This window comes from Barbus barbus (assembly GCF_936440315.1).
Source record: "Barbus barbus genome assembly, chromosome: 41".
Classification (NCBI taxonomy): domain Eukaryota; kingdom Metazoa; phylum Chordata; class Actinopteri; order Cypriniformes; family Cyprinidae; genus Barbus; species Barbus barbus.
Window position 1 is genome coordinate 9,958,288 of NC_136719.1, and position 13,331 is coordinate 9,971,618.

The 13,331-nt window shown below is 38.8% G+C and overlaps 1 protein-coding gene across 1 annotated transcript in view; it reads left to right on the forward strand.

The window, feature by feature from the left end:
• The window catches only part of LOC306860232 (myelin transcription factor 1-like), a gene marked incomplete at its 5' end in the record, with an annotated part of 38,573 nt that extends 26,608 nt beyond the window's left edge, over positions 1-11,965 (forward strand). Inside the window, 11 exons of the mRNA XM_079401823.1 lie at positions 2,799-3,062; positions 3,151-3,305; positions 3,406-3,468; positions 3,679-3,747; positions 3,951-4,013; positions 4,627-4,710; positions 5,600-5,821; positions 6,927-7,018; positions 7,119-7,222; positions 7,343-7,486; positions 7,592-11,965. Coding sequence (XP_079257949.1) covers positions 2,799-3,062; positions 3,151-3,305; positions 3,406-3,468; positions 3,679-3,747; positions 3,951-4,013; positions 4,627-4,710; positions 5,600-5,821; positions 6,927-7,018; positions 7,119-7,222; positions 7,343-7,486; positions 7,592-7,735 — 1,404 coding nt within the window. The 3' untranslated portion in view covers positions 7,736-11,965. The remainder of the gene's footprint in view (positions 1-2,798; positions 3,063-3,150; positions 3,306-3,405; positions 3,469-3,678; positions 3,748-3,950; positions 4,014-4,626; positions 4,711-5,599; positions 5,822-6,926; positions 7,019-7,118; positions 7,223-7,342; positions 7,487-7,591) is intronic.
• Between the last annotated feature and the right edge of the window lie 1,366 nt (positions 11,966-13,331).

A 13,331-nucleotide genomic window follows, 5' to 3' on the forward strand; every position in this document is an offset into this window, starting at 1 on the left:
TGTGATGCTCGCACTTTAATTAAATCCTTATTGTTTCTATTGTGCCAGATGAATGCTGCTCTGATTTACTCTGATCTACTTTAGATAGCTTAACTACTTTAAATTATGAGTAGCTTAGCAGACTACAGTTTCAAACTAGCTTCTACAACGTCACACCATGTGCAGATGTATAATAGTTAATAAGAGTGGTTCATAATGGTTAGCATCCATCGATTGAAGAAAGTACGTCTCTATGTGTGATTGATCTTCAGCAGGGTTTGTATCAGATGAACGTAGCTTGAGCAAGAATGCGTTTGCTTGCTGTTGGGATCTTATTGCGTCATCTCTCCTCCCTTTCATCTGTCCCTCCGTTCGTTTCATCCTCGTCTCCTCTTCATGTTGTTATTGCATTAAGTTGATAGTGAGCTCCTAGATAGGGCAGGACCAGGTGCTCCATGTTCTTTTATTCAATATTTCCATGGTTAATGCAAATGAGGGCATCTCTCTCTCATTCCTTCAATTTCCTGTCCCTTTTATCGTTCTTTTCTTTCCTTGTGCCTTTGCACACCCAAAAATACAATCTATCAGCCTCTCACCCCCCTCCTCCGTCTGAAAATTCTGGGATCTATACTGTAATTGGAGAAGCTCTGTCCTCGATATTGTGATTTTTTTTTTAACTTTCTCCTCAGCCCAGGGAGATTTCCTGTTTTTAGCAGAAGGGGATAAAAGGGGAAGATTAATGGGCAGAAAGGCCCAGTGGCTCAACGCTAATCAGACTGGTACTGCTCTGGGATCAGTGCCTACTGTGTGTGCACATCTCCGACTTCATATTCACACACAAATATGTAAACATGCCCGTTTTAGCACTAATCATGCATCATCCATCTACATACAATAGGAACGTATGTAATTGATTTGTTTTAAAATGTGTACTTTCTTGTTAAGCTTTATTCTGTGTTTGTTTGCTATACTCAGATTTTAGTTCATAATTTTACTTTTCTTAGCAATAGCATTGCACTGCCTTGGCAAAGACCCACAGCACTCAACAAACACTCACCACATTTACAAACACCCACAACACACTACAAACACCCTACCAACATGCACCCTATTTACATGCACCCACAGCACTCAACAAACACTCACCACATTTACAAACACCAACCGTATTTACAAACACCCACAACACCCTAAAAACACAAACCACTTTTACAAACACCCACAACACCCTACAAATTAGTGTTGTCACGGTACCAAAATTTCTGTATTCGGTACCAATACCAGTGAAAACCCATGGTTCTTGGTACCAAAGAAAAACACAAAAACATGCTAATTAAAAAACACACTATTTTAGTAATAAAGTCAAACAAAAAGAAAATGTACAAAAATCAATGCCATTCTTTATACTTATTTAAAATTGTGTTTCAAGTTTTTCTGCAAGTAATAAAAGTATGAAAACCAGTAAACAAGTTTCACCCAAATTGAATTTGTCTTTTAATTAATGAAATTTAAACATAACATTTTTTGCTAAATAAAGGGGATTTACTATTAAAATTAAAACATGGAAGAAATATAGTGAGATTATTTCTTAAAAATAAAGTTTTATTAATTTAATTCAACAGTAGTAGTAGTAGTAGTAGTAGTAGTAGTCAGAACAGTTCTGGAGATGTTTATGTATTTATGTCCTCATTGAGACGGCAGATGCTGAAATCACACGCGCTTCAGTCTATGTAGTAAACAAAACCGTGCGCCTCTGCCATTCATTCATTCACACAGAGACACAGAATATGCAGGATTCATTTTTGAATCGACTTTTGCAGCTTAATATTTACAGATACTAGTCCATGTGACCTTGATTAATTAATTTAAACTTTGACAAATTCCGTGACATTCAGTGTTAAACTGTAAATTCTGTTTTTATAACTGGATTCTGAGATTCCATCCGCGTTTTCTGCATCGTGGAAATCATAAGGCTGTACGGGTACTCGGTACTTGAAAAAACCTGATACTGTGACGTTTTCAGTTTTTTAGTACCGACTTGGTACCGACTTGGAACCTTTTGACAACACTTCTACAAACACCCTACAAACGCACACAGCATTTACAAACACCCTATAATCACCCACTGCATTTGCAAACACAAACACCACCCTACAAACATCAACAAACACCCTACAAACACACACCACATTTACAAACAGCCTACAAACACACACCACATTTACAAACACCCAGAACATCCTACAAACACTCATCCCATTTACAAACACCCACAACACCCACCGCATTTACAAACACCAACCATATTTACAAACAACCACCTCATTTACAAACACACACAACACCCTTCAAACATGCACCACATTTACAAACAATCACAACACCTTAACAACAACATAGCAAATTGCTAAAAAAAAAAAAAACAATACAGCACAGCCAAGTATCTGCATAGCAACACCTTTGCAACTACCTACAACACGCTAACAACCAGTAATGCGTTTACAAACACCCACAACACCTACAAACACCCACTGTATTTGCAAACACCCACAACACCCTTAGCAGCCTCATAGCAACGCCTTGGCAACCAACCACAAAATCCTAGCAACTAAATAGCAATGTTTAAAAAACATGCAGAACAACATAGCAACACCTTGGCAGCCACCCACAACATCCGAGCATTGTGACAAAGAGTTTTGTCCTACTGAGATTATTTTATGAAATGTAAAATAAGATTTAAATTCTGTAATAATTTAAAAAAATTTTATCATCACTAACCCAGTTATTAATTATAAATTATTTAATTTTTTCTGTTGTAGAGTATGGAAATTGAGGTGGATGAGAATGGCACCTTGGACTTAAGCATGAAGAAGCCCATACAGAAAGAAATGGGCATGTCTTGTGCCAGCCCTGAAGTGCGTTCCCCTGATCTGTCTTCATCATCTTCATCATCATCCACATCTCTTCACCATGGCAACAGCAGCATCTCACCCCACTCTTTACACACCTACAAACAAGAGGAATGGGAGGGGCCTCTGGACTACACCAAACCCAATCGGCAGAGAGAAGAGGAGCTAGAAGAGGTACGGCCATTTCCTGTTTCATTTAAATGAGGCCTGATCTATCTATTGTTGTACAAACCAGCATAAGATACATTGTATCTTCGCACAGATGGACCAAAGCACTCAATCATTTGCCTCTTCCGACCCTGAGGATTGCGACATGATGCAGGACAGCCTTGAGGACAGGAAGTACCCCGGAGAGGTCACAGCCCCCAGCTTTAAGGTCAGGTTCCAGCCCAAGGACAACAAGAAAGATCTCCTACTGTAAGTCACATCTAATTTGCATCCATTTCTATGCACAAATGGATATTCAGCACAATGGAATCATTTCACTCAGTCAGGCTTTTGTGTTTGTCCCTTGCAGGTGTCCCACTCCGGGCTGTGACGGCAGCGGACACATCACCGGAAACTATGCATCGCATCGCAGGTATACAGTGTTCAGGGGTCACCCCTCTGTGCTTATTTTGCCATCAAAGGGGAAATATATAATAAAACAAGACATCACATATATGTTATCTTTCTCCTGCTTAACTCTCGCCTGCTCTTTGCTTTTTACACTCACTTGGGACGCTCTGGGTTCTTTCGCTTTATCTTCTCCTTCCCTTTTTTCCCCCTTGTTTCTCTTCAACATTTTTAGCCTGTCTGGGTGTCCTCTCGCTGATAAGAGTCTTCGGTCCCTCATGGCAGCACACACAGCCGATCTCAAGTATGTCTGCTCTACTTCTGTTCTTGTCCTTTGTTCTTGTTCTTGCTAAATGCTGCTTTTTCTCTTTTCTTGACATGAAAACAGTACAGTACTTAAGACCCAACTTAATATTATTCTAAAATTCCACTGTGGTCCTGCTCTTGGTCAGGTTTATTTCAGGTATTATAAACCAACACATTTAATGTTTGACTTCACTTTCCCAGATGTCCAACTCCAGGATGTGATGGTTCAGGCCATATCACTGGTAACTACGCATCTCACAGAAGGTATGACCCGTGGAACAATCCCTCCCACATCCATATCAATACACAAACAGGACAGAGAAGTTTAGTGATAGCTGTATGTTAGACACACACAAGTATATGCCACACTTCATTTATTACCCGTCCCCATTATTGAATAATATTTAGATAGGAAACAGACCCCAGATCTTGTGTAGTTTTCTTTCTTCTCTGTTGATCTAAAAGCTTGCTGAGGCCACTGTTTCCTAACCAGGAACGAGATATCAAGCAGTATATCCCATGTCATTCATATGTTGCTCCACATAGCTATTGAGAGATTCAGGTAAATTCAGCCACTTTTTCCCATCTCAATGAGGAAAAGTGTCCCAATTTACCTAAATTCACCATATATTACATAGCAAAAATATTTCAATTGGTTGTGATTTTGTCGCATCATGTAGCATTTCGCTTTCGATAGGATGAAATTGCTGGAAACCCGTTCTATCGTGCCTGGTTAGGATATGGTGTATGCTTGCATCTTTCTTAATAGTATTTGAGTTTGGTTTCTCCTGCATTGCTTTGGGTCAGTAGTGCTGGATCCTTATTGTTCTGAGTTTCTAGCTCCTCTGATCATGAGCTGCATACTCTCTATTTTCAGTTTGTCTGGGTGTCCACGGGCCAAGAAAGGTGGAATAAAAACAACTCCCATCAAGGACGACAAGGAGGACTCCGAGCTCTTAAAGTTCGTACTGCATAGAAAGCCCAAGGCTTTTCCCCTTTCTTACTGTACGGTAAAAAAGACAATTTAGGCAGGAACATTGTAATAGAATGATCAAATGTGGGATAATAGGTTTGTCCAACCACACATTCATTTAACAACAGTGTAAAGCAGTTTAGAAAACCCCTCTTCATTCAAACAGAAGTGATTTAATCATGCATTTCCTTCTAGAACCACTTGTGATCCCAAAATACTGCTTGTGTTCTACTTTGTTAAATATCACCTTGGCAACCTTCCAAATAACTCACTGGTACATGAGCTTATGAGTGAGTGCATGGAGCCCCGCATGGCCAACTAGCGCTAGTAATGTTCAAATTATTTTGGGAAAAGGCCTTGTGTGTTTTATCCCATTGTACAACTTCTAAAAGCAAGAAGACAAAGACGCCTAGTTACACTGCTGAGGAAATAAAAACTGTGAACAATATATTACAGCACAGATGGCTCACGGGGTATTGAAATATTGCGCATGTTTTTGTTAGTAAGTCATCTGCAGTGCAATGTGTGGGTTTTTGTCTTCTTGTTTTTTTGCGACTGCCAAGCGTAGGAGCTTTTTATCCACATGATTCCACTCCAGTCAATGAGCAGCCGGCATATGGCAGCACTCAAGTTCCCCAAAGTGTAAAAATGTCTTTTTTCAGTTTATTTGAATGTTGTAATATTCACAGTCACTGTTGGGCAAAGTATGTAGCTAAATATGGCCCTCTTTACAAAACTGAATAGAGACTCGAGTGAGACAGAGAGTAAACAGATGGTAACTGAAGTCAATAGCAAGGTGATATTTCTGCTCTCACAAAATCTAAACACACTCATATGCTTTATTCCCTCTATCTTCATATTTTTCCTTCTTTCACAGATGCCCAGTGCCAGGTTGTGACAGCCTGGGTCACATCAGTGGGAAGTACGCCACTCACCGCAGTGCGTACGGATGCCCGTTGGCGGCCAGGCGGCAGAAGGAGGGTTTGCTCAACGGGTCTCCGTTCTCATGGAAGGCATTTAAGACAGAAGGGCCAACCTGTCCCACACCAGGATGTGACGGATCGGGACACGCCAACGGCAGCTTCCTCACCCATCGCAGGTACTTGAATGGCGAGAATATGGTTTTGACAGCTATGTTAAATTTGTACATTTATTTGAAATTTACAACCAGTGGAGTGAGTTTGGTTGGGAAACCTGTTTGGAGGTCATTATTTTTGCACTAAAAGTGCAGTCACATTAGTGGGGCCCCATTCGGATGGGACTAGTTTTTCAAGAGGATTTTAGAGAGATGTCAGAATCCGTGTTTTTCTCACACAACCACTATTAAAATAAATAAATGACCTGCTGTTTTTCGCCAAACTCAGTGGTCCTTTGAGAAATCGAATCCGGTCCAAATGCATACGTCTGTGATTGTTGTTCCCATCGGTACTTTTCATGTCTTTTTACTAACCTGACCTATTGTTTGCTTTTGCATTTTAAACCTTTCAATATGGGTGGCGTCTGACAATACAGTGTGTATATATATATATATATATATATATAAAGAATAAATATAAAATTATGGGGAGCCAAATCTTGGAAACTTCATATTGGGAATTTTAATATTAGTGTCAAGATACATGTGTAGATTTCTCTGCTCAGTTACATGGTTTATTATAAGGAGATACTTTTTATAATGGAAATTTTATCTAAAAAAAAAGAATTAATTAAAAGAGTCATACGTGATGCTCGCAACCACAGCACATGGCCTTCTGTACTATTGCCCACATCTCCCACTTCTGCAGTCAACATTGAGATGTAAGTCCCATGTCAATCTTATATAAAATTACAGACGTGGGTTTGATACAAATTGTAACTAAAATGTTGTTCAGAAAACTAGTCTCATCTGAACATACATGATACATGAAAAAATTTTTACTCAAAAGCTCACCTCCAAACCAAGCAGCTTTATATTGGTAAACGTAGTGAATTTGTGTGTTCAAAGTTCAACAAACTTGAAATTTTCGGTTTCATTGATTTTCTCACAGAATTTAACCATACAAAGGTAAATGTGGTCGCGGCTAAATAGCACAGAAATTACACACTCTACCTTTAGGTTTAAGGGTACTGGTCAAGTCTGAGTCATTATGGGACTGCTCAAGAAGCAATGTACTGTTGTGTGTTTTTTTTGTGTATAATAATGAATCAATTGTGTTTGGCCCCAGTCTCTCAGGCTGCCCCAGAGCCTCCCTCAACAAGAAGAAAGCCAAGTTCCCTGGAGAAGAGTATCTCAGCACTAAGTTCAGAGCCAGTGACGGTGAGACATCCCACATTTCTTCTACATTTTACCTCCAACCTCACTTCTGTCATATTTCGTGAGACACTAAACGTGACAACATTTCTCTTTATCTTTACAGTGTTAGACAATGATGAAGACATCAAGCAACTCAATAAAGAAATCAACGAGCTCAATGAATCCAACAATGAGATGGAGGCAGATATGGTCAACCTTCAAACACAGGTTAGCCACACATCTACAATAAGATAGTCTAAAGACCACATATATAAAAAAGCAACATCATATCACCATGTGTTTTGGAGCATAGGAAGTTGAAATAATCCGCTTTTTTTGGTTATTTAGATTACATCTATGGAGAAGAACCTGAAGAACATTGAGCAGGAGAATAAGATGATTGAAGAACAGAATGAGGCATTGTTTATGGAGCTATCTGGACTCAGTCAAGCTCTTATACAGAGTTTGGCCAACATCCGTCTGCCTCACATGGTGAGTTACACAAACTCCTACAGCAGCTTTCATAACTTTCCTCTCCTACATGAATTAGACACACCTTTATAAAACCACCGTTCCCATTTCCGTTTTCCTTTGCAGCAGGAGCCAATCACAGAGCAGAATTTTGAGAGCTACGTGAGCACCCTGACCGATATGTACACCAATAAGGACTGCTACCAGAACCCAGAGAACAAGGCCCTTCTGGAGACCATCAACAAGGCGGTGAAAGGCATTAAGGTCTGACTAAGCCAAAAGACGAGGATGAGAAGCAGAAGCGTGGAAGAGAAATAGAAATGTGGAGCCATTGGGAAGAGTATACAAATGACACACAAAAAGGGCATTCAGGTTTTTTTGAACAACAATCTAAACCTTCATCCCAGGGAGCATTCTGTGAGTTCAAAAAGAGGTATATAATATATATTACTATGAGGACCAAAATCCACAAAAGCTGCTGGATTGGAAGGCGAAGATGGAACCAAATCTTTTATTTACGGTGGAAAGGAGAGACACAAACATAGTTTTCTTTACAGTTTTTGTTGTTTTACATTCAAATGGTGTGAAGTTTTGGAAGAAGAGGAAGCTGGGAGTAGAACGTCCAGAAGATGTGCAGCCAAGGCTTTAGGTGAAAGAGTCTTTTACTCATTTGTGAGGACGCTCCAAATACAAGTGATCCCTACGTGAGCCCCAGCACAACAGACATATGCAGTGTTTGCTCATCCTTCCTTCTTTTCCGGAAGAAAACCGAAGTGTTTTTGGGTCGTGGGGAAATGAGAGGATGCTGTACTAGCATACAAAGTGAGCGAAATGCGTGTGCAACCTTATCAGTGCCATGCGGTTGACTCTGTAAATTTCACCTGTTGAAACACTACTTTATCTCGGCAGCCATGTTTTGTTTATTGGTTTGTTTTGTTTTAGAGCTACAGCCAGGAGCATTAGCTTGCTCTCATTTATTTGTAGTACTTACACTGTAGGAGTATTTACCCAGCGTAGTCATATCTCTTACATATGAACAATGAGTTGCACTTCATTTCAGTCCATTCAACATCAGACAAGATGTTGGATTGTCACTGATCTATAAATTATACGAAACTTGTCCAGACACTACTGTAATTTATTTATATTTTGTTAAAGTTTAATTTTAATTGTATTATTTATTTGAATTCACCTATTTAAATATTCACAACCCTTCTGTTTATAAAAGGTCATGAAAATGTGACAAGGAACTTGCCACATCAATATTTGGAAAGAGAAAAAGAAATGGACCACTAATTTTTATAACTTCTTTTCATTTGACAATAGAGTTTTTAAACATTTTTTAAGTGCAAATATTTTTAACCAACAATGTTTTGATAATTTTGTAAATTTTCTTTCTCTTTCTCTCTACCTGTATATCTATCTCTATCTTACTCTATTTTCTTTTCTTTTTATTTCGAATTTCCAACACAGCTGAAGGAGAAGTATCATCTCTATTTATTATTTATTTAATATTTATGATGAAATTATGAACTGTGATTCGGTTGTAATGTATATTTATTTTGTAACGTCTCGGTGTGTTTGTGAAGTCATAGTAGTCTTGAAGAAACTTTGGCGATATAAAAAAAAATAAAGACAAAAAAACATGTTTTGGACTACAGAATGAAACATGATGATTATCGAGGGTTTTCCTTATACCAGCATTACTTCCTATAGGAATGTAAAGAGGAAAAAAAGCAATTCCAGTACTGTGGAACCTACAGCTTTGACTCTTACCCGTGTCCGTCTCGACAGGAAGACGACGTTCCTCTGGATCCTCTTGTGTTTGTTTTTTGTTTCCTTTATACCTCCTTAAGCTCTCAGTAGTGGCCAAAAACTGTTTCCCCTTGAACAATCCTAATGAATTGCAAATGGATTATTTTTGCTTTCTTGCTAAACTTATCTTTGTCGGACCATGGGAAGCGGGCGGTCGTTTTTGCGGTGGGGCACAGAAGACGTATACCAACCATCCTGACAGAAACTCTTGAACCACAATGTCCTTACTCTACTAGTATCAGATAAGCATACACCCGTGTAGCCTTATACTAGATTTTTATTTCTTCGATGCACAAAGTGCCACTGACCTGTGCTTTCGTTACCGACTCCGCCCATTCAGCAACCACACAACCCTCGGGTCATGTGACCATGGCATATGTGGGGATTGTTACAGATGCCTTTATTCCTTTGCCGTGATGGCCATACCTACACAATATATTCATTCTGTATTTAAAAGAAAAAAAAGACAAAAAAACTATATATAGTATATAAACATACATATATTTTTACAGTGTAATTGTTAACTCTTTTTCTCTTATAATAGCTAAACAGAAACAATATCTTTCCAAAAGCTGTGAGTACTACTATCCATAGAAGACTAAATAATATAAAAAAAGACATACCCAGTTTACTGTGGTTGCAGGATACGATGTGTTTTATAATATGTAAACGTACATTTCTAAAGCGAAGAATAACTCGCTGGGCCTCTGTATGTAAATCAGCCGCATTAATGGGACAATGGTTAACAGATTAGTCTTAGGCTGTAATTGTTTAGACGCATTGTACTGTGCTGAAAGTTCTCCTCGGTGGATCTGTCATTAATATTGTATGGTGTTGTGCAGTTCTGGTGGGACACGCCACACTTAGATACGTGTGTAAAATGCCAATCATCGCAATGACATCTGTATGACTCATAATAGCGAGTTGTGAAATGAACATTGTGCCTCTATTCAGCCGGTCGTTTCGTTAAATTGTACACAGCGGTCATGTTGTTCATTTGCTATTATGGCAGCAATATTGTGATGGACAGAACATGTGTGCACTTTTCAAAAATCTTGAATGCCAACTAATGACCTTTCAACCAAAAGGTTTTTCTTTATGTGCGCGCGAGTGTGTGGGTGTGTGTTAGTGTATTATTTTTCATTTGAAAAAAGGTACAAATGGCTAACAGATAACTGTTTATTGCACCAACAGAATTGGGATCAAATATCACAAATGTCTTTGACTTGTTTGTTGTTGTTTAATGTGAACCTGTATCCTGTCTGAAATGTCAAATGCCCTTTGACCGACATGTTTTTGCCTTGTCGCCAAAACAAAAAAAGTCCAAAATCGGATGTGCGGTATCAGATCTGTTAGCTTTCGGCAACAAGCCCTTCGTTAAAACGGGGGAAAAAAAGATGTGGTTTGAGCTCTGAGATTGTTATTGGTGTGCCCTCGCACACAGAGAAAATGAAGGAGACGCTAGTTGCATAAATCTTTGTCCATTTCCACAGAATGTCAGATCGGCCTCATTCGCCTCGTTCTGTGTAACCTTTCTGGAGGAAAGATGTGTGCGTTGCATTTTAATACCACAGTGTTTCATTTGCTTTAAGAGCAATCTGAAGATGTTGTCTATCTGTAACGGCAGAGTTTTCATTAGAGTTCTTCCTTCTATTAAATTGCGTAGAGGGAATAATCACTACAGATGTCTTATTACGATGGGAGAAACATTTCTATCTGCTTATTACTACTGACATGAGATAGCCTAAAGCATGTGTGAATTTTTCTTCCTTGATGCATGCTTCTTAAACGCCTGCTGTTGGTGATGATGAGCAGCTACGAATGTTGCGTGGCAAGGTCGAGTGTGTTGAATCTGCCTAATAATGTAGCATGTTCTCTGGAGCAGTGTAGCATCTGCAAATGCAAGTTAGCATATGTAACCCCTCCCCGTGGAACCAAATAAGGCTTGATTTAGCACCTTGTACTTGAGATTCCGGCCTTTCCAAGACTTGTGCCAACTGTAGGTCAATTAAAACGGTTCCTCTGACATTTCATGAGAAACGATAACAGCTAAAAAGTCGGAAGTCACTGTTTGTCCCATTAAGCTGATAGAACCAAAACGGCCCTCATTCTGTAGGTACTGTAGCTTACAGCTCTGTGGTTTTCTCATGTGTGCCTTTTCTCGCTTCTGTTCGCTGCAGGAAAGGGTGTGTTTACATTTAAGGACTGGGTTCAAATCCCACTCAGGACGCCAACTTTTTCTCCTTTTTTTCTTTCCTTCCTTGTTTTGAGGGGGGAGAGGTAATAGGAATTCAGCAACGTGGTGAACACCAAGAGCGAATCGCATTGAAATCGATAGTCAGCTTATTGTTCGACCTGAAATAAGTCCCAATACGTAACACTATTCTTCCCAAAACTGTGATTCTGATTCAGGTATGAAATTGTGTGATGGGTCATTTCATCGAGTCTGAAATAATCATGGAACGTATCACAGATGAAGCATTTATGCGCAGGGCATTATTCTGACAACAATGGGATTCTGTACATTTGTAATAAAGGACAGTGTTGTTGTATTAAAGAATATTTCCAAGTAAATGCTGAAAAAAAACTTGTATTTTAACCCACGGCCAAGGCTTGTCCTCTTGCGTCCTTTTTACAGAGATCAGCTATTTTTACTGGTGATTTTGTAGCCACAAAATGATTCTCCTTTAGAAAATAACAAAAAAAAAAAGAAACGGTACTTCCAAGAATAATAATAATAAGCACTTTCACAGTGATAGACTACATGTTTTAGTCACTTTTGTAGCAGTGGTAGTTTCCTTACTGAGGTTTTGTTTCTGTAGAGCAGGACAAGCTATGGCTGTGCGTGATTCGAGGTAACTTTGGAAATGAAGTGTGTAGTTGGTTTTGGATTGTGACCGTGTTTGTGTATCCTTGTACCTGTGCTCATTGATATCAGTGTTAAAAGAGAACAATAATGTCTGTTTTGTGGAGGTATCGTTCATTTCAGTGTTATATATGGAAAACATAAATAAAGAGTCAATAATGTGGTCTTTCTGAGTATACACTTCCTACATGATGTGCGTGCGAGTCAAAAGTTCAGATACAAACACAAGTTAAATGTTTTTTGGTTTTTTTTGGTCACTGCATGATTCCATCCATCTTTATATTCATCGATTTGATAACTGAAATTCTGAAAATAATAAGCGTATGCCAATTAACTAGTATTTTCTTTTATATATTTCATCTTTGTCAGCATCATGATACTGCTAGCTGTGATGAGAGATTTTTACTGTCTGTTTGGCTTGTAAATTAGTCTTTTTATAGACTGACAACAAACAGATGGAAGTGTGCCACCATTTGTAAATCTAAGCTTTTTACATTCTGACCTCTGCTGGAGACAAGAAACACTACCACATTCAAGACAATACTTTCTCAGCATAATAATGATTCATATGAAACTTTACAACGGTGTCTAATAACGACACTCCTTTTAGAAGTTGAATGAAATGATATATTGCTAATCATAGTACCTGACAGATATATGTATGTAACTGCATTTAAGCTTGAATGAATCCACAGGTGCTTGAAAAGGTGCTTGTTGCGCCAAATGCTTTTCTTTAACCATTATTGTTCATAAGAATAAAGAGAAAATATACAAATTTAGCTTTAAGTGCTCTGGCATGAATATCAAATTGTGTATGAGGGATTTTGAACTTAATATGTACTTTAATGAATCTTGTTAGTAAACTAAACGTTCCTGTGCCATCCAGTGGGCGTATTTTGTTCACTGTTGTGTCCTATCTTTGATAAAGAGCGAGCTGTGAAGAAGCAGGTGTCAGTGTTTGGAGTCAGAACAAGATTCGGAGCGGAGAGGTGCTGAACGAATCTTTGGATCTGTTGACTGACTGAACGAGTCTTTCTTTGTTGTGTTCTTGTATTATTGATTCACCAGAAGAAGGCACTATGGGTTACTAAGTTGGTTCCTATAAAAGGTGTAGAAGAACAGTTGAATAGGCGCAACCATGCTGGCTGTTTTTGCTGTTGACCGCTGATGCCAATAAATCTTTGA